Source organism: Falco cherrug, chromosome 2, assembly GCF_023634085.1.
Source record: "Falco cherrug isolate bFalChe1 chromosome 2, bFalChe1.pri, whole genome shotgun sequence".
Lineage (NCBI taxonomy): Eukaryota > Metazoa > Chordata > Aves > Falconiformes > Falconidae > Falco > Falco cherrug.
The window spans coordinates 67,125,418-67,147,690 of NC_073698.1; the positions used below are offsets into that span (position 1 = coordinate 67,125,418).

The window sequence follows — 22,273 nt, forward strand, 5'->3', positions numbered from 1 at the left end:
GCTATCAAAAACATTTACCTCATATAGGTGTCTAAGGCAAAAATCCAGTTTCTGTATTTGAAACTTAGGCCTCAGTATGGTGATATAGATCCATTTCTGCGTTTTTAGATGAGACCATCATGGACTAACAGAAAACAGGCTTGAGAACAAGAAATCCCTCCCTTCCCAGGTGAGTACCTTGCAGCAAGGCTGTATTATTGTTGCTCTACCTCTGAGGGCACAACATCCCAATTTTGACCAGGTGGTAGGTGAGATGTACTTTTGTTGAGAATATCCTACAGTCCTGGGGGGGGTGGTACCTAGAAAACCCAAATGGGGTGTTCAAACCTTGCCAGCTCAGGGCCTTGCTTCCTGCGTAGCTGCTGTAGCCATCAGGGTCTGTGGTCAAGTCTGGCTGCCAGCTCTGCCTGCTCGTCCCTGTGGCCATACTGCTGCCCAGCAGCTTCTTAGGGTGTGTATTGTCAGGATTTATAGCACTCATGTACACTTCCTCGTATTTTTGCCTGTTGCCTGACAGGAGAAAGATGCTCAGCTTATCTCACACTGTTATTTATGATGGATGGCTTTATGGAGCAGATCTGAAGATAACTGGCCATGAATGCAATATTGCTTGCTTTGAGCTGAAGAAAAGTCTTCTCTTTAACTGGCACAGAATTAATGCTCAGTTATTAAATTAGGACTATGGTGATGTCAGTCAAGAATAAACCAAATATTACCAATCAGACAGAACCACAAAAGTTGCTTTTAAATTATAGCAAATAATTTTTCTTCTCTGTACAGAAGAAAATTGGAGACTCTTAACTACGCATCTTGGCAGGAGCCATTTCATCCTCACTCACCTTTTATTATTGAGTTCCCCTGGCATGACACACAACGTTTTTCTCTGGAGGACAAGAACTGTGATGTATGGAACCCCAGACAACAAAAGTTCAGAAAAAAACCCAGTATTTTTTTGCCACAGTAAGACTTCAAGGTCTGTGCTATACCTGAATCTTTTAATAGCATTGAGATTAACACTACTCTGCATTGATTTCTAATGTTTTCAATACAACAAGGGAAAAAGAGGAAAGCACTGAAGGGGTAGTTCATAGGAGATATTAAAAGAATTCAATGTTCTTCACGTGGCTAAAATTTACTAAGCCAGAATAACTTTTTAGAAAAATTAGAAGTACTTAGAAAGAATGAAACTGATGTTTTGCAAGATACAGAAGGATGAAATTAAGAGCCAAAACTAAAAATAAACAATTTTTTTTTTAAATAAAAGAAAGCTTTTTCCAACAGTGAGATACATTTGATTGAATTATCTGAGAGTAATCAAAACATCTAATACCCAGGTCAGGAAAAACCAGAAGCCACAAAGGCCATGGCAACCCTTTCTGTCTACTTTGTGTGACCTTGCGCAGTATACACAAAGTCACGTGATATGTCCTGACCCTCTAGGACCCAACACTGCAGCTCCATCCAACCTTGCTGATGATGGGCCTTTCACTTTAACACAGAAACAAAGACTGGACAAAACCAAAGCAGGATGCACACCAAGGAATAACCATGCTCTGATATTGCAGTAGATTATCAGCTTCAGTTTCTCTGTTTGCTAAGAATATCCTCAACTTTTTAATTTGAAAAGTGGGGAGGTTTTAATCTCACTCCTTTATCAATTCAATAGCTGAAACTTGGGAAGATAGCACTATCATCTGATCAATTTTACTAGATACACAGAGCTAATTTATTGGACTAAACCCAACATAATTTTATAACAAAGGCAAAAACAGGTTGTGTGTTCAGTATTTAGTTTGTCAGCGGGTGGAAGTGAAAAACAGGGATCAGTGTGTAACAGTGAATGAGCTGCCAGTAAACTGATTATTGCCTTGTCCTCTGCATGCCTTTCAATAACGCCCAGTATGATAGTCTCAATAATTTTTCCAGGTATTGAGGTTAGACTAAGAGGTCTGTTGTTTCCTCAGTCTTTCCTCATGCCCTTCTTGTAATACAGTTTGGATAAAATAGAATAAAGCTTCTCACTTTTCATTGTGCTACCTATTTTTGTTCATCAGAGTTTTCTCAATGTCATATGCATTTAACTGTTGTGGTCTTTGCCAGAAATCCTGCAGTTATCTCATATTCTATTTCACGCCCTATCTATTGCAGTCACAGGAATTAGTGAGAATCTCAGCTATAAAACAAAAAGCAATTAAATACTTTGGAATTATGGCTGAGGAAGAGACTTCAATGTAATCTCCATAGTCTTAATAACCAGAAAACAAGTAAAAAAAATAATGTAAGTTATAAAAAGAAGAAAATAATTATAATTTTAAAGCTAATCACAACACTTAATGCCAACATTTCATTCTTATTTTGCACTAACATTTATGACCGGGTAGACTGCGGATATTAATTTCAGATGAGTCATGTTTTCTAAAATTGCAACAAAATTAAGTTCAGGAATTGCAAATCTAAATAGACTTTGACTGCAACAAATATTTAGGGCCTCAAGCTGGTACATAGGCAAGTAGCTCCATAGGAGTCAATCACAGTGAGAAATATAATTTGTTTCCCCACCATTTCATGCATATACAGGAATAAAGCTGAGGTTCTCACTGAACAGTACTGAAAGATGACATAAAAATCCACAGCGGACTGCATTACAGGAACAAATAATTATTCAAAAATTAACCATGGAAATAAATTACTTTGAGACAAGCTGGGTGTGAGGCACAAACCTTTTCTACACAGCAATTAGTTGCAGTGAGTAGAGTGCAAGAAATTCAATTTCAAGCCATAAACCAAGACAGGCACTCATTTATAAGACTATCATCTGAGACATTATCTATTATTTACTTTTATTTAAAGACCTGTACATTTCTTCCTGGCAGCACAGCACAGAGTATGCTGTGAAGGACACAGCAAATCATTATGCTTTGTTCCTATGAGTCCCAGCTAAGAGCATTACATTTTCATATTAGTTTTTGCTGGTTTATGCTGATCACCGATGTAGTAATTGGAAATGGGATGCTGCTTGCTGATGGTTTGTAGGTTATGAAAAACTGAGAGTCCCAGAGATTCAGCCTACACTGGGTAAACATTGTGACTACTAATTTATGTATATTTGCCCTCTTAAAGCTCCCAAAGGTCATTATCCTACATCACGATTAGAGTCCTGAAGCATCACAGTTGCATGATGTAATGTATATCCTGCACAGTATTCTGCTTAGCAAGGACCAGGGGCAATGAAAAGAAGCCACAGGTAAGCTTAGGCAGATTGAGCTTGGAGAAATGCGATAGCATCATCTTTGACAAGACATTAATAGAACAAAACTAAATCCAAGCGCTCACTAAATCTAAGGCCAAGATGATTTTATCGCACCCAGTCTCCATGCAGGCTGATTTTACCCACTCACAGTCGCTCTCTCACAGCTTTCATTCAGTCACAGACACCCACAAACCCACAAGCACGAGGATCTGTGCTCAAGAGGTCTGTCCAGGATCTCTTGTGCAACAGGGAGAACGAGGGACTCTGGCTATCAGTTTGTCAAACCTCTTGCTTACAGGTACCTCCCTGGCAGCAAAGTGGGTTTTGGATAGAGCTTTTACACATTTTAGGAGTCCACTGTCATTATGAAGCGATCCGTTGCTTACGAATCCTGCCCACGTGAACCTTGGTATGTGCCAGGCAGGGCTGCTGTTCCCTGTTTGCATTTCCTCATTTGGAAGGTACCTCTGCCTAGAACAGCCACCTGCATGAGCATTATCTCTGTCATGGCAAGCTGCCAGGGAAAGAAATGGCAGGTGTGATGTGCTGTACCCTTCATGCCATGCTCCTCTCAGTGAGGCGCAGGGTCTTCCACTGATGAGTTGTTGTGCGCTCTTATCAGCACACAGTCCTTCAGGTTTGCCCGAGTCAACACGCTCAGTTTTACCGCTGGGATCAGCATTCTTCATCACCTCCGCAGGCTGTTCTCACTCTTCTGTGGTTTCTTCAAGCGTTTACACCTCTCTCCCTTCACACAGTGGCTGTATCAATCTCCACGGCAGGTCCCTACACCTCCCCGCATCACTGCAGCCCACGGCCAGCCCAAACCCAGCTGCTGAGACCAAGCCAGGGCAAGACCCAGCTGTGAGGCTGCTCCAAGGCAGGGAACCAGAGTCTGCCTGGCCGCGCTGCTGCCCTAAAGCGTGGCAGAGCCCACTGAACACCCCCGGACATGCATCAGACTCTCTGCCAGCAAGGTGTGAAGTGCAAAGGGGAAATCGGGGGGACGCTGAGTGCTGGGGTTCCCACGCGCCACCTACAGACTCTGTGCTAATCCCAGAGGGACCTGCCAACAGCAAAGGTTAACCAACAGCAACTCCAGCCACCACCGCTTACGTGTTTTGCTGAAGGAAGAGAAAACGGTGTTTCATATATTCACGAGACTCCATACATACACATGCGTGTACATAATACCTATACCCATGAGGCAGCTTTAACATAATGTGCTGGTAAGGACCACATGTACCTGGAAGTGGGAGAGGAGCATGAACTGAGAGCCAGTGGGCTAGGACTCGCCAGAAGTTATCCCTTGCACCTCTCTTTTTCTCTTTTTGAAGCCAGGCTACCATGCAGTGGAGGACAGTGAACTCAGGAACACAGCGAGCAAGAAAGCACAGTGCTGCAAGGACATTTGCAGGGCTAGAAGAAGCATGCCCTGCTCTCCACTCAGAAATGCTGTGTTGGTAAATACCCAACATAAGCAGCAGGTAGGTTTCTCAGAAATGTTATGTGTCTTAACACAGCTACGTTCCCTTCTCTCTAGTCCCTGGGGTTTCAGCTGCTAAATCTGCTGCTCCATTAGCTGGAGAATATGCTAAAATGCTCTGTGGCACTATGAGTCAGAGATGAGATGTAAAAGGAAGAAAAGGTTTTTGTGACTAAATGCACACCAAGTTGGGAATATTGGGGAATTCTTCTACTGTTTCTTCTGGCTGTCATCTTTCATCACACTTGCCCGAGGACTTAGAGGTAAACACAGAACAGCAGTAAGAAACAGCCTTCAAATGAAGGCTCTTACTACCTCAATTGTAAGGTTTCTAGTTTAATTCCAAGTTGTGCTACCAAATGGTATGACATAAATATGTTATTGAGTTATACAAAACTAGCTTGATCAGTGATTCAGTGCTGTTTTCAAGGGAGATAACTTTCCTGGATTTAAATAAGAGAATTTCTATTAGTTCTCTAGAGAAATAAAATACTGCACACATGGAAATGAAACATAAACAATTTAAGCAACTTAAAAGACGTGACCTTTCCAACATATTTGCACTTTCATATCTCCTTAGAAGCTTCTCTGTAAACATACCCTAGTATCATTCCTCAGGGACTGTGAATGAGATACAGTTTGTAGGTCTAGTACTCACATGAGACATTTGGAAGCAGCAAGAGGGAGAAAAGCAACCAGCTCTCTTTCTAATAGTACCTTAATTTTCAGGTGAAACGTTGTCAGGTCTGGGCCAAAGCACCTTACCTAACACCTGCCACGACATCAGAGACTTTATCAGCGTGCACATGGAGCAGGCCATCATACCATCAGCTCTGTTTCTATCTTTTAAGTACTAGTTATTGTAAATACTAATAAATGAAACTACTGGGCTCTGCTTACATTAAAGTCAAAACATTTCTTCCATAAAAATACAATAATTCCCACGACAGCAGGTGCTGTCATCAGATATTTCCTTGCAAGTGAGGAGCTAAAAATACTATAAAGATAAAAGCAGAAACTTTCAAAAGCTGACTCACCAGGCAGAAGCAGAGGAGCATTTCTATGCTTTGTTGACCTGATCCCTGACCTCCTCACAGCATATGCCCTTTTGTAAAAAATCAGGAACTATTGAGGCACAGCATCACGGAGGAAGAAAGAACAAAACTTGTTAATTGTTAAAAAAAACACCCAACCTTAGTCCATTTTGCTTTCTAGCTCCAAGTCTTAAAGCACACACTTCATTCCTACAGTCAAGACAGGGAGAAACCTGTCTCATACACAGTCTCTGGTGAAGTTCTGCAGGGTACATAATCTTCTTGCATGATACTGGAATTGCCACGAGTGGCAATGAGGATGTTGACTGTCCTGCAAAATCTGGGGTAGGCAGCCCCCAATGAAACAAACACAGCTAAACTAATAGAACACAGTTAAGTTAGTTAATGACTTCCACAGCCACTGGTGCTAGCGGAAAGGTCGCATCACATGAGCAAATCTGAGAGAGGAACAAGTGACAGACTGTGAATATGGAATTTCACAAAATCATTTTTATCAAGGGTTTTGGGCATTTTTTGAGCTCAGAAGCAGAAATTAATAGCTAGAGGGGACATAAACAGGTCTGGAGAGTGGTAGACATGCAATTGCTGCTCCTTCCTCGCTAGCCCCCACAATATTACCCATTTTTCCTTTTCCCTCCCAAACAAAAAAAGAGATACATATTTTCTGGGCCAAAATCCAGCTGCCAACAGATGTTGGCAAAAGACCCCAAACATTTCCAGAGTTAAAAAGAAAGCACACTCAACTAAGAAGACTTTCCAGAGTTAAGATTAACAGACTCAAAGTGAGCACTGGCCTTGGTGGACAACCAACCAGTACTAGCCTGACTTTCTTGAACTTCACAGCTCAGTATTTACACTTCAGCACGTTAACAAATCATAATTGTTTTACAATATAGCAAAATCACAATGTGAATATAACAACTCCTGGTAAGTTCAGTGCTAGTATATAAATGATACGAACGCAGAGGAGTGCATGGATGGCTCAATAACTGACAGAAGCAGCTGAGAATGGGACATGCTTCCAAAACACTATTGGCTGTATTTGGATAAGCCTATTAAATATTTATGCAATAAACACACAATCAATTGTTAAAAAAATCTAAATATTCTTGCATTTGGTGACTCATATTCTCCTTGAATGCTCCCATGTATTAGTGATCAGCTCACCATTTCCTTTTGATTTTTAAGGCATTAAAAGAACTTCTACTTATTTAAAATTAAGAAAGTATTTCTCACAATCATTTGTTACACATTAGCAGTTACAACCAGGTTATAAATGCTGGCAGTCTAGGCTTTCAAAATACAGGCTACTTCAAATACCAACAATTCACTCTGAATAGAAATTAATACACCAGTTGCTACTTAGCTAATGCCTGCAATTATTTGTTTTCTTTTGCTTAGATAACTTGTAGTCAGGAGTCCGTTTGAGCAGGCAGTCATTCCTTTCCCAGAAAAATTCTCTTCCTGCTTAATTCTAATGAGAGTCACAGTTTAACTCTGTGCTTGAAAGAAATCACTGTGAAATCACTGTTGGAACTAAGCCTGCTGGGACAAATCTGACAGCAAACATTCCAGGTCCTGTTCAGTAAATCTTCCCTGCTCTTTTCCCAACAGTGATTTCTCTGTTTCCTCCTTCGTATGACATACTCTTCCTTTCGTGTTTGGTGATACCTTCAATACAGACAGTACGTATTACTTTTAATAGTAAGGAACTCTGTTTTTTTCTTTTTTTCCCCCCTTGCTGAATTTTTAAATGTGTATTTGTTGTGCTTTAAGGGTGACCTTATTTCTTAGCTGTATCTTGTGATTTGATGTGCATCACTTAGTAGTAGTACTATGCTTTTCTGCTATGTTATTAATATGACTATCCATCAACCAACTAACAACTACTCCTAGTGGCATAAACATAGCAAAGAATTCCCTTTTGGATCTCAGTGATAACAGCACAGTACAAAAAACAAAACAAAATAAAACAAAAACCAAAAAAAAACCCCAACGAATATTAATTTCAGTCCCACTTTCCATATGTTATGCAGGATCCCTTTGCATTCTGGAAAGCAGGATAGCACTTGCAAATTCAGCCTTCTAAACTGGCTGCTTCCATATCAATGTATTAATCCAGTTGCCTTAGGAAATCAAAATAAGAAATAATGTCAGCACTAGATGGAGCTCCTGTACAGCAACATCTCTGGAGAAATCTGGGGCTTGTGCACATGTGGAAAGTAAGAATGGGTGTACAGGGCTGGCGCAGTAGGAGGATGCTCTCAAGGCAGTCAGGTTCACTGCAGCATCCCTATGTCCATGCCCACACTGTTCTGAAGGACCCCCCATCTCCTGCCAGGACTGCTCCTTTGCTTTCCAAACAGTAGGATCCCAAGGACCTGCCTTCAAATTGAGCATCTGCACAGATGTAACACATAGCATGTAATCTCAGGGGTTTTCTACATATGGGATATAGCACCAAGTAAGCCAAGAGGTGAAATTACAGAGTATTATCATCTACCAGTCAGGGAGCCACGTTTCCACCGGAGCACACCTAGTTAATGTCCTTCCTATGAGCCTCTGCTTTTTCACTGAATGCAACTGCTCATTTTAATAATAACGGTATATTTCTAAAGTTTTGAAAATTATTTTATAATCTGTGTTCTTCAGCAGTTACCATTCCTAGAGAGGGAATACTACAAATAATTACTGTTCTCAGTCAAGTTTCTGTCATAAAATCTAGTGGTCAAATTTGGTTTTTTATAATAACTAGCTATTAACCGGTAAATAACTAGTCATATCTGATAATATAAATGTAGGGTCAAAATACGCTGACCAGCCTTCACACTGCCCTTGGGCCAAGAATTTCTTGTGCAGTTTTACAGCCCAACAACCTGAAGTGCTATGGAGACGGGATGAAAAACTAGAGAAGGCTGCTCCTATCTCCATCCAAGATCACTTTGTTGGCTAAAGGATGTGCAGGGAGGAAAAGCAGTATTGTCCATTCCTTAACCCCTCAGAAGGACCTCAGAAGAGGAGATCTTTTGATACATCCATTAAGAGATGATTTGTAACTGATGCAGACAGAAATCCTTTGCAGTAAATTTCACCCAACTGATGAGTCTAGTCTGCAACCCTGGGTAGATTGGTGGAAATTGCACTAGAGAATATAGCAGCAGATGTATAAGGAGGTATGACATACTGGGACAAGCCAGCGTGGCTTGGAGGGAAGCCATGCCTTACTAATTCATTACAGGTCCTTGGCAGTGCTGTGCAGACAGGGTTGATACATTCAATAAAGCCTACTTGGATTTCCAAACAACTCTGACTAGCCCAAAGGCTGTTGAGGATACTAAGCCACCCTGCAATAACAGAAATCTTCACGTGGATAAATAATTGATCAGAGGCAGGAAATAAAGGAGAAAATAATTAGTTTTCTCAGTGGAAACTCTGGCCAGCAAAGCCCCCTATGGATCTGTGCTAGGCCCTGGGTTATCCATCACATTAATAAATGATCTGGAAAAGATGGTAAAGAGTGAAGTTTGCTGATTATACGGCACTGAATAACTCAAAATCAACAAAAGCTGACTGCGAAGTACTGCAGAACAACCACATGAAACTGAGTCACTGAGCAGACGAAATGCAATACTGATGTAAATTGCCATATGTGGAGGAAAACAGTCCTAGCTTTAAATACACAGTGATTGTTTCTGACTGATTTACTGCTCTGCAAAGAGAGTTTTGATAGATAGCTTTATGCAAACCACTTCACTAAGCAGCAGTGCTCAAAGCAGCATTTAGAAAAGCAAACACCAGGGCTTATTAGAAAAGGAAAACAGAGAAAAGAAGAGAAAATGTGAAAAGGTAGATGGGGGAAGATTATTTAGTGTTTCTCATAATACAAGAATTGGGTGTTCAAACAAGATCATCATGTTGCAGACTCAGAATTAAGGAACAGGAGAAGGTTCTTTTCTTTGCATAGTACATGGTTAGTAAGTGGAATTCTTTGACATATTATATTATGCATACAAAAATTTTGCTGGGTTCTTGAAAGCAAGCGGCCTGGGAGAAAAATGCAGGGAGACCCATCAGACTCAAAAGTACTACTTCAGGGATGAAGTCCCTACACCACAAATCACAGGCTACTGGGACTATATACTGGGAAAATATCATTAGATGCTGAAAGTTATCCTAACTTTAAGTTTAGTGTTCTGGAAGCATAGCTGGGCAGCACATTTTTGAATGGCAAATACTTAGTATGTATATACACAACCCTTTGCAAGGTGCAACTATTATTTAGTTACTGAAATGACAAGAAGAAACAATTACCACACAGTAAGAGGCCATTACCTGCTTGTATCTGCTATTAATATTTCTTTCCCAATGGTCTGAGTGCCCCCAACTCCAAAAAATATATTAACACTTGTAAACTTCCTACTTATTCTCATCCTCAAATTCCTTGTTAAACACCCCTTGATGCACTGACCACAAGAGAAAAGCTGTTACATGGAGCAAACCATAAGGTGGAATGGGTATTGCTGTTCTCACAAAGAATATTAAACTATGGCTTTGTCTTGCTTCATAACCTGCTTTCTACCCATTAGAAAAAGACCATTTAAATCCTGACTGGCATATTTATCTAGCAGCCTTTTATCTTACTCCTCTGATGCAGTCTTTCCCTCTCACAAGGATATTAAATAGGAATACGCTTTCAGTTTTAAGAAGTATATACAGTAGAACAATCCTCAACATCCTCACACCGCCTTTACTGGACCTTGGCCCTTTTTGCTGCCACACACTCTTTCTCTGAAAACTGAGCAGACCAAAACCAGAACAAAATTTGGCCATGTGGATAAATTAGGGCAAACTGCTGGGATTTGTTAAAAGACTGCATGGAGAAGAGCTGCTTTGTGCGTCATAGTCAGCGTATGGAACACCATCATACGCATCCAAATACCATGTAGATACTCCACCCTTTCATTTGATGAATTTGTAACTCCTCATCCCTACGATATTACTTCCTACCCTAGAACTGTTTCTAATTAACTCATGCTGATGGCCATCAGCCTCCCATGTGGCAGAGGGGAAGGCAGTGCTCCCGACCACCCCACGAGATCCCTGCTCTAGGATACTCTGCCTTGTGCTGCCTGCTGCGCCGTGTGCTAACAGCTTGCATAATTTCATTAGGGTGATTAAATGTGTCAGTGTAAAAAGGTCCCCCGGTAACTTTATAAACAGCTTGAATGCGGAACAGAAATTACCCACCAACTGTAAATTTGGCAAAAAATGATGCTTCAGCGTGCATATGCATGTAAGAATTAAGTCTAATGCAGACCCAACTGCATTCAATCATTGTGTGTTCTCATTTTTTTGTAATGAAAAGTTAAAGGGGATTATGTATGATTTTGTAAAATTCGTACCATTTCTTAGCTCAAAGCAAATCTTGCCAGATTAGTGTGCTATTTCAGTACTATCTCAGAGTTCTGTACTACACTCGGGCAACACCTAGATTCAAGCAATAAAATGCCACATTCTGAATTAACTAATGGTCTTGAATCTTAAAAATTTTTAAGGGTCCAAATCTAAGCAAAGTTTTACATTGCTTTTGATTTTTAAAGATGATCCAGCTATTCCTTATGAAACATTTTCACAATCAAGTCTGCTTTTTTCTACCTTTTTTTTTTCTGATGGTTGTTTGGTCCTGAACAAACTTTTATCGTTATAAATCTCTACAAAAATAATTCAGCATAAACCAGTTTCCATCTATTGACTCACTTGAAACCTGTTTACTTTGATCCCTTCTTCCCACAGTTATCTACTATTTTTGCTCTGGATTGCATTATTGAAACCAATAGATACAATAGAACAATGCGGGGAGAAAGAAACAGAATGGAAAATACAACTGAAAAACAGCACTAGAAAATTAGCACGTAGTGAATGTCTGCTTCTAATAAATATATTTATTTATTAGACTGAAAATATTATATATTACACTGAAAAATATATGTAAAGATGTACAGCTTACCCCAGTGACTCACTAGCCTTCTGCATTTTGGCTGCTCTGCTTTCATAAGAAACAGTAGGAGTTTGTTTCTGGCCACAGGATGAGATTGTACTTCCAACATATTGGCATCTGTCTGTGAAACAGGTTTAAGAAACTGCAAACAGGTGAAGTAACACAACTTTACCACAATTTGGAAAGACTTGCTGGCTGAAATTGCCCAGAGCAATTGAGCCTGATGCTGACAGCTGGCATGAGAAACCCTCAGCTGAAGCACGAGAAGTCTGGCACCGTTATAACACAGCAGTTTTAAAGCTGGTGCCCGCATGACCTTGAGGAGAAGCATTGCCACCTGGACCACTGAAGGGTGAGAGGGGAGTTGAGCAGCCCCAGGGAACCCAAGGCTTCATCCTTGCATGGGGTGACCCGTCGTTTATCTGCCTCCCCTGATCCGTGCTGGGCCAGCACAGCATGGGGGGAGAGAGGGGCAACGAGGTCCCAGCCACCTGGGAGTCAAAGTACAAGGCCACATCACAGAACAGTAACGGTGTGATCCCAGGGGGAGAAGTGGCTACCTGAAGTGGGGCTCCCTTCTATTCTCTCTCTGCAGGTATCGAATGTTCCCCCTGCCTCTAACCACTGTGGAAAAACTTACAGCAGCCAGAGGTCATTTTGGCTTAGTATTAAAAAACAAAACAAAGAAACCGCAACAAAACCAAACCCACAAACCTTGCAATAATAGGAGGCATTTGGATTATTTGAGCAGTGAATCGTTAGTTGTGAAATCAACAGAAGCAATGGTCTGCACATCAATAGAGGCTGTAGTTTATTAACTTAATAGACATTTACTGAATTTCTAGTTTCAGAAACAGTTTCTCAGCTAGTGTTGATACCTAGAAAAATATAGATGTAAACAGGATGGCTCCAGCTTTCAAAGAAGCTTACTTTTCCATGTCAGCACACTCTTCTAACAAACGACTGCAAATTATTTTCTCATCTTAATAGACTTTGCTGATCAGAAAAGTGGCAAACACACTAACAGGAAAAAAAACCCACCTCAAACTAAAACCTCCTAGTGATTACTTTAGGAGTGAAGTATTGGCCACAGCTGTGAAAAAGGAAGCAAAATGAAGTTGATCGTTATTACCTGTTATTATGTCATTATCTGGAACTATGCCAATGGTCCTGTATCCCTTTTATCACTGAAAAGCCTGTAAGTATTCATTTGCTTACTAAACTGGAAGATGTAGCGTTCTGCTTAAATGCTTCCTAAAAAGAAATGGACATAGAAAATGAACGTCATCAGTTAAGAGAGAGCCACTAAATATAAAACTTGGATTTAAATAGCCAGAGGTAATATCCTCTCTCTAGTATACTTCTGGGACTACACGAGAAGTTTAAGTGTTTTCAAAAGATTATGAATTCTGTTCAGGTGTGGGAACACGCAGATAATATTAAGAGATACTAGAGACTGTTAAACACGTAGTTAAATAGAAAATAATCTAATAGCCTTTCACAAGCAAAGTCCATCGCTCTTTAATATACTTTCTTTGATTGAACGTTGCTTATTTACTGTGCTCTATTTTATTTAATTTTACCCACCGAGGGACCAGAAACCCAGCTACATTTTAATAACACATTTCTTCAGTGTGTGGCCTGACTACCAGCACAGCTGGTTTCTGCTTTTTCCTAAAGTAATAGAAAACTGACATCAAGCATAGTGTTGCCTGGGATAATATCACGATGCAGGATTAGGGAAAAGGGCCTGCAAATGATTAAACTTAACTCTGACAGAAATGCAGTTCCATCATCTCCAACACAGCTTACAGCCATGACCTTTTAGACTCATCCACCATCAGGAAAATTTTGCAGGAAATCTGATGTGGTCTTTGCCTTAAAGCTCTTATTCCAGGTCTCTATATAAAGTGATGCTATTTGTGTACTTCCTTGCATAAAGTCCTTAGGGCTCTGCAACATGTGGCCATAACGTAAAGGAATGTTCCAAAACCAAAGGTACACAACCAAACAGTGAGCATGGCTGCTCAGTAAGGAAGGGTCCAACACCGGCAGAAATTTGTAGTCACTTGGTCACTTGCACACGCACAGAAACAGACTTTGGGCATGGGCAGAGCATTTTTCTACATGGACAGCTGACAACTATGCACAAAAAGTGGCAAAGAAGTTACTGATTTCCTTGACAAGAACAGCATTCTGTCCTGTTCCTCTTTCCAGGGACACTCTCACAAGTTGCTGTCCACCCTTCGCTGTTGGTACCTCTGCATGCTTTTTGCTCTTTTCTTTTGGTCAGGCATTAGGAAAATAGACTCTGGGTTATCACACAACAAAACACAGCATAACACATTAAGGGTGGCGGCCAAGGGAAAAATGATGACTCAACCTACACATGGCTGCATGGGCAAGCTGAGGGCACCTGGGGGTAAATGACCTGTTCAGAGCACACTCCAGCTCCTGTTTGAGCCACATGCTTGCATTTCAGCTGTGCTGGAAGCTGTGAGGGGCGAGGATGAGGAAAGTGGGTGTTAGGGAGCAGTGCACCCCACAGTCCCACTGCGGTGTGTCATGGAGATGGGGCTCATCTGGGGCTGCCTCGACCAGGGAAGAGAAGTAACCATGCCTGCTAATACAGACAGTGACTGCACACCACAAGGTCCAACCTAATAGTGTTAGCATTGACGCCCATAGCCTGTAATGACTCAAAAACACAGGCAAACAGTGATACCTTAGGTGATGCTCTGTTGTAATGCAGGCAAAACCTTCTGTTACCCTAAACTGGTGTTAAAGCACCTGCCAGAGTGAGGTCTCTCAAAGTACGACATTAGGTCTTCCATTTCCACTGTCTCTATATGGCGTGATTCCCTCTTTGTCAGGTTTTCCAAAACTTTTGCCCATGCTGACTTCCTGCTTCAAGCTCTTGAACACAGAAGCCCAATACTTGTGCTCTACAAGTTATCTGTATGAGGAGCAGACAGCGTTTTCCCTACATGATGAATGTGGGATCCTAAGCTCTGAAAGAGGACTTGGGCACCTCTTCATGGAAACACAAAAGATGTCTTCCATATACTCACTCTTGGACAACTATTCCAAGTGATTTCAACATTGCACAGTGTTTAATGCCTATAGGAACTAGAAATAAACTAAGAAATAAACCAAACACTCCGGAAAAGGACACTGAAGTGGGGAGGGAATTATAAGCAAAAGCAAGAAAATGACAGAAAGACAAAAGAAGCAATAAGCACCCATTTGTGAGGGTCACCTCCTGACTCCAGAGGAACAGAGCAAATATCTACCCCTGAGCCTGGGCTCCTTTCATAGCCGATGGAGATAAACTGGTGCTTGTAGAGCACAGCTCATATCACCCTGAAGAGAACATCTCAAATACGTCAGAAAATTTGCATGCTGGCAGTACAAATTTGTTTTTCTATTGATTATAAAAGAAGCCTGGGGGACTGGAAAAAGTCTGGTTTTAGTCAGATGATTCCCATCTGTCTCTAAGGCGTTCAGCATTTCGTTTTCCCATGTAAATATGGCCCTCAGAAATGTATTTAATAATACACCACTGCCCCACTGATTAATTATTTAAATGAAAAGAACAGCAGGTTAACTGCAGCTTCCCTAGAGAGGGGTTGCCAAAGAGGAATTCAGATTATATATCTCCTGAATAAGTACTTTTGTGTTTCCATTTACTAACCATTCTAACGCATACCAGGTGCTTGATATTAAGGGGGTAAATTAAGGACAAAACATCGGTTATGGCATTGTATTAAAATAAATACAATGCTTTTAAACCCATCCGAAGTCCACTGGAAAAGGAGCTACCCATGTTCAGCGGGCAGGTGAGAAGCTGCTAAGAGTGGTTTTGCAGTGGGAGGTGAGTACTTGCTGTATCAGAGCTCAGAAAACTTCAGGCTTGAGCTTTTGCAGGATCGAGCCAAGGGGGATGTCTTTACTCCCAGAAATACAAGTGCCTTCTCACAGAACAGCCATTCATTTCACCTGAGGTCTCAACTGCATCTTCATAAACAGTGTGTTTCCAGTACATTAGAAGTCTGTACTCTAAATTTAGGTACCTTAGTTTAGTGCAGTGAGTCTAAGCCACAGCACATAAAATCGAGGTAAAAGATCAAGAAGAGAATCATTTGTTTAAAGTCACAAGGCAGCTTAAGGTCACAAAATCATGAACAGCTCCATGCCTTATTCAGTGTGTTCTCTGGCAGTTTCCAAGGGAATAAATCAAAAACTGCTTTAATGTGACCAAAAAGATTACCTACCCATATAGTTGCATTCCATGGGGTTTCTAAAAAGATTAGTTTTAAAGTCCTCGTTTAGATAGGACCTTGGTTCATCAACAGACATTAAGACACATATACATGCTTTACTTCAGTTAGAAGAGGTTTCAGATCGTAGCCCTCTCCTGCATCCAGGACAGCCAGGATGCTGTGCAGGAAAGCATGCCTCGAATCGCACAGCTTTCACATGGCATAGAAATCTCTGTGTCCTCCAGAATAGTGATATTCACTTACATAACACTAATCTGATTTAATTTATTTTTACAATGAAATATTGGAATCAACCTCTTGGGCAAACTGCCAGGTAATTTTAACTACTGTGAAGGTTGAGGAACAGAAAACAACTGCAGACATCTGAAAACATGAGCTAAGAATTCAACAATCACAAAAATATCCTTGCTAGTGATGTGCCTTGAAACTTTTCCAGCATTAGAATCTAGTATTGGATTTCCTGAACTAAAGAAAACTTTGTCTTTCCCATATGTATTAATCTATTTAATATTTAATCCTGATGTGGCATAGCATAAAGTAGCAATTCTGAAAATGAACTCCAGAAGTCATCTGAGCCCAAATTCTTCCTGTCCTACATGTCTGGGAAGTCTACATTAGTTCAAGTATCTTGGGAAAAGCTGAAATGTTTCTGAAAGTTTTCATCTCATCAGAGATTTGAAGTATTTAATAAGGCACTGGAGACATTATGTGTGAGATAGCCAAAGCTGCATAACGAACTTCGTCTTAGGATAGCGTATCTCTTTGCGTATATATGATCTCTATGGGAGTGTGTTAGTAAATAATGTATTTTCTCCTAAATTAAAATCTAATGCTTAATCATTTCATGATATATTTATCAGTTTGTGTTTCAGCTTGCTTGCAAAGTTTATTCAGAGTTCAGCAGGGAAAATGTGTCCTGTCCCTGTGTCCCTTTCCATGTTTGCTTAAAAGTATAACCATGAGCCTGTCAAACCATGGCTAAGTAGTGGGTAATGGGAGCAAATTTAGCAAATCCATCCATTCCCCAGCTCAGTGACATGTGCACTTTCCACTGCAGTGACCTACTTGACAGAGCTGCAAACATGCACAAGCATCAGGGTAAAATCATTTACGCTGGGAACAGCCCATGCTGTTCCTCCTCTTAGCTCCATCCCTAATGCCCCCCCAGCTCAAGACCAAACAGCTTTAATGCTTCCATAGCAGGTCTCATGGTATCTAATGTTCTCCTTAAAATCCCTATTACCTGTTTCTTGATCAGCATCTGTACTTCCCATTAGCTTCTGAAACTTGTGCTTTCTGCAAGTGGTTTGAAACCACAAAGCAGACATGTGGAAAGCAGCAAATAAAATGAACACCTATACTTTGCCCATATTTTTTTCCACCCATACATTGTCCATATTTTTTTCCACTGTGCCCATAGCAACCCCCTGGTGCTGGTTATTGGATCATGGTTTTTAAGTGCCTGGGGTAGGCAATGGATTGCCCAGAAAAGAACTTATAGCTCAATTCCACAGAAAGCACCATGAACGTACATTGCCCTGTTGATATTGCTGGGAGGAGAATCAGATCTGCTTTCCAGATCACCTCCCAGGGTAACAGTTATGTGATTTTAAAAAAGGTAAGACACTTTAGATTAAAAAAAAAAAAAAAAAAAAAGTGATGCCTTATCATGCATTTCCATTTGAAACAAATCTCAGCTTCCTACTTTCACTGGCTCAGGTTTCATCCAGGTCACAGACCTGGGGGATAATACCTTCATGCTCAATTTGGTTTTAAACAGGAGGAAAGAGGCTCTCATAGCATCACAAAACAAAGTGGGAGGGGAAAAAATAACTACTAAACCCATGAAGATACAGTGCTTCTCAGAAGCCTTTTAGAAATTACTTGTATTTAAAAATATTTTAACAGTTTACCTGCTGGTAACCAGTTTACATGTTGGTTAAACAGTTGGCCTAGGTGTGTTTTACACATCACCAAATACTCACCAAATTATGAACTTTAGTTGCACACTCACAATTTCTTCATGATTTAGGAAAACACTGCAGTTAAAAAAAAAAGGTACATACTTCCACTTGGTACATGAGAGTGCAGTTCTACTGCAGCCAGTGAACTTACCGTAACATCATCTGAAATCCTGGCCTATACTGATGTTTATCCAAGTAGGATAGGATCTACCCCATGAGAAAAAAAGGAAAAGAATATTGAAATGTTTATTCTTACAAAGCTTGATGTTGAACTTCAGTTCTTCTTAATTACCTTTCCTACTATTAGGACCATCCCTCTTAGCCTTGACGGGCCAAAATCAGACATAAGGCACAAAGGAGGGTAAGCTAATTTTTAGCAAATAGAAAGTATATATATTTGTTTTAAGAACAGCTAAGAAAGTTTAAATAACACAAATAAATGTTCTCCTCCCAGCCTATACAGTTTTGCCATTTTTGTATTCTTACATGCTCCTTTGATACCACAGTCTCATACAGTATTTTGTAGTCTTTGAAGCTTTTGCTCTTATGTTTGTAAAGCTAGTCAGCTGTGCCACTCACAAGGTAGTCACTGTGAACAGGCCAAAGGCTATAACCCAAATTGGACTGCTCAGGTGTCAAACACTCCTCTTGTTGACAAAAAGCTTCCTTATCCTCAGTAAATACACTGCACAGATCAGTGAGGTCTTAAGATACCTGCTTGTGACACAGAATATACTTGATTTTCTGCCTCTTGAGTTTCTGAATCACTTTGATAAGTTCTATACAATTTTTCCAAAGTTCACAGAAAACAAGTAATCCTACAATGAATGAGATGCTATTTGCTTTTTCTTTTAGCAAGAATACCTGCAAGTCTCAAAAAAAAGCTCACAACTCTCTCATGTCACTTTCCAGTCGCCATAAAAAAAAGAATAAACCATTCTACTCAACGGAGCCTTGTTGAGTCTGTGATGTTTACAGCACACGCTAAATGCAAAACCACCAATTTGTATACCTGAGCATTTTGTTTTCAAGTGCTATGAAGACCTGGAGAAGCCATCAACACACTACACACCTACAGTAGCTCTTTTTTAGCACACTTTGGAGTACAAAAATTCAACCTGATTAATAATGGTATTGATCAGCAGATATAATCTGTCCACAGAGACATAGAAATGTTAGGCAACCTGCTACTCTTATTTGCTTTTACTTATGTCATTTTCCACTAAACATTTTTTAATTACAACTGCAAGCAAACTTCTTCAGCATGCCCTTTATACACACTAGTGAAAGAAAAAATGTTCTGAATGTTGCAAGACTTCAAGAAAAAAATTGAGAAATAATTTTTTTAACACTATAATGAGAATTTTCCATGGGCACGGTTCAATAACTACCTGCATTTAGGCTGCCTCAGCTGCCCAGAACACTGCTGACAGCACCACCACCACTCAGAGGAGCTGAGGTCACCTTTGGCTTTCTGGGTTTTGTGGTTTTGTTTGCTTGCTTGTTCCTTAATGATCTAATCAATTTTATGATGATAGCAGAAACTCTCACATGAACACAGGTATCATTATAGCACAGAAATCTGCACTCCCACAATCCATCTAATGTAGACAAAAGATCTGACTTAGGAGAATTATTCCATAAGCAAGTCACCCCAGGAGAAACTTACCTGTTTGCTGGTTTAATTCCAGTTACCAGGGTGGTAACACACATGTATCTGACAGAAGCCAGCGGGCTCAAAGGGCACCTTCAACATACTTTTGTTCTAATCCCTTAAACATATACTTTTTTTTCTCGTCCCTTAAAATGTTATTAGCCCAGCCCAGCCCTAAATAACAAAAAGGAAGCTAAATCAAAGGATGGAGAAAAAGCAGTCTTAACCTGTTTCTCCCTGAGAAGACTAGTTACTGAAGTATTCAAATTCATGAAATTCACAAAAATAGAAATGAACCATGGGAGAAGGCACATCATTGTGCTCTGCACAAACCAAGCCAAAACCAGCCAATATATTGTTGATAATGGGGTCTCTTTTGGGGTGGCTGAAGTGAGTGCTTTCATATTGTAGAACACTGCTAACTCCTGAGAGCTCCCCTGGGGCAAAGCAGCAGTTCCCCGGGGGAAGGTACCAGGCTGCGCTAACTGTCATCAGTGGAGCACACATCTAAGGAAGGGAAGGGTACCAACAGCTACATCACTGCAAACATCAAGAGCTTATAATTCAGGCAGAAAATGTGGATTTGGATCTGCAGCCCGACTCTACACCAAGAGCTGTGGGAGCACTTCTTGGGCCAAAGTGCCTGCACAAGACACACCACAATTCCAGCGTGGGAGAACAGCCAGCGATGCACTCTGTCCTGGCCTGGTGGCCTCGAGGCACCAAAGCAAGGACATACAGCAAGAGGGAGCGAGCCAGGTCCCCCAGTCTGGATGAGATAAGGATCACATCTAGATGTGCACCCACAGGCTGGTTTATGCTTTAGTGGACCTTTATTTGAATGTAGTAATAAGTGCAGAAAGGGTCAGTGCTTGGTAATGTAATTCTTAAAACAATGGGTTACCTTGGAGGGATGAAGGTTGCCCTCTGACTGTGCTTTTTCCTTTATCTTTTTTTTTATAATTAAAATAATTTTCAGTTAAAACACTCAAATCTAGCAGTTCAAAAGCTTGATGCAGGATAAGTTTTGTTTGGACAGAAGAACACTGAACACTTCTTTATCACGGCTTATGCACACTGAATATTTCCAACTAAGTCCTATGACTTAATTCACTATTGAATCTGCAAACATGTAATTTTAGACTAAAGATTTTGCTTGGGGGGAGAACAGAAAGAATCTAATGATGAAAACTGTCATTATTTGGGACACGAGAGAATTCATATTATAGATTGATAGATAATTACAAATGGTAAATGGAGTACATTCAAGAGGCTCTGTTCAAGGCAGAAGCAGCACTACAGGGCCTGTAGCTCAGCGTTGGCACAGATTTTCCTGAAAAAGAGGGCAGTATTATATATGTTCATAACAGGCAAGCTCCTTCCAGTGGCTTGCCTCTTTCTAGATGCCATTTTTAGCTTTTAAAAACAAGCAATTTCAAAAAAATGGGTATGTTAAGAAACACTTATCAGATCTGTGCTACTCTTCCACAAAATTTTCTGTTGAAACATTTTAAACGAGATATTTCACTTGTCTTTGACCGTAACAAGGTAATCAAAGCATCCGTTTGCTATAGAGCAGCAATGAGCTCACTGATCCAAGTTGCTTCACACGCCAGTGTTCAAAAGAGTAAGATAAGAGAATTATCTCTGAACTCTTACCAAAGCAGGAGTTGACAAAGCCATACCACCTACAACCATGCTCCCCTCCGATCCATTTGCCATGGATGTTAGATGCAAAACTGAGGGTAGTGCCTGAGATGCACACTAACATGTCACTGATACTGATGTTCAGGAGGAGCATGTTGACCGGGTTACGGAGAGTTTTAAACTTGCAGAAGAGGATGAGGACAATCAAGTTATTCACGAAACCAAAAAACAAGATAAATCCAAGAAAAACAGCCACTACTGTGTACCCACTTCGTGCGAGTCCAGCCCTTGGCTCAACAGGATCTGTAGGTGCACCAAAGCTCAGGTTGTATGTCCAAGTGCGGTTCATTTTGGACTTTGACATGGATCAGTGAGGGCAGAGACACCAGGTGCCCTGTGCTGATGTTCTCCAGTAGTTTACCAGAGGCGTCCCTCCATCACAGGTCAAATCATCTCAGCAGCCTTGTGATCTTCACTCAGCTGATACCTCTTAGATGGTTATGCAGGTACGAAATACTGTATTGCAGCACAGGAATATTTTCCTGCACTGTGCCTTTCCAATGCTCACTCTGCAGCTAACTCCAAGGCAGCAGAAGCAAGTAAACAATCACCTCAAATTCATCTTTGCAATTTAAACTCAGGATCATATTAGATGATCTTTTTTGAGGCTCAGAATGAAAGGCATCTTAAAAATGTGCTTCAGCATGGTCTCTTCCTTCAGAGCAAATGGTCAGTCCTTTCATCAACGGGCAGCTACTGTTGTTTCCTCTGACAGTGGGTGTCTTTCTGAAAGCACAGAAGAAAACAAATGGTAAAAAACAAAACAACTCCTTCCATACCAAGACCAAAAAGTAGGTACACTATTTACTAACAGTTCTTCCCTTTTCGAACTGTGACAAATATTTCTGTCTTTTCAGTTTTCTCTCTGATTTTCAA

General features: G+C 40.6%; 1 protein-coding gene across 1 annotated transcript in view; it reads right to left on the reverse strand.

Annotated features, from left to right (window-relative positions):
• The window catches only part of LOC114017421 (pinopsin-like), a 92,516-nt gene that overhangs the window by 65,213 nt on the left and 5,030 nt on the right, over positions 1-22,273 (reverse strand). The window contains exon 2 of the mRNA XM_055703118.1: positions 21,350-22,123. Within this exon, the coding sequence (XP_055559093.1) occupies positions 21,350-21,701 (352 nt within the window). The 5' untranslated portion in view covers positions 21,702-22,123. The remainder of the gene's footprint in view (positions 1-21,349; positions 22,124-22,273) is intronic.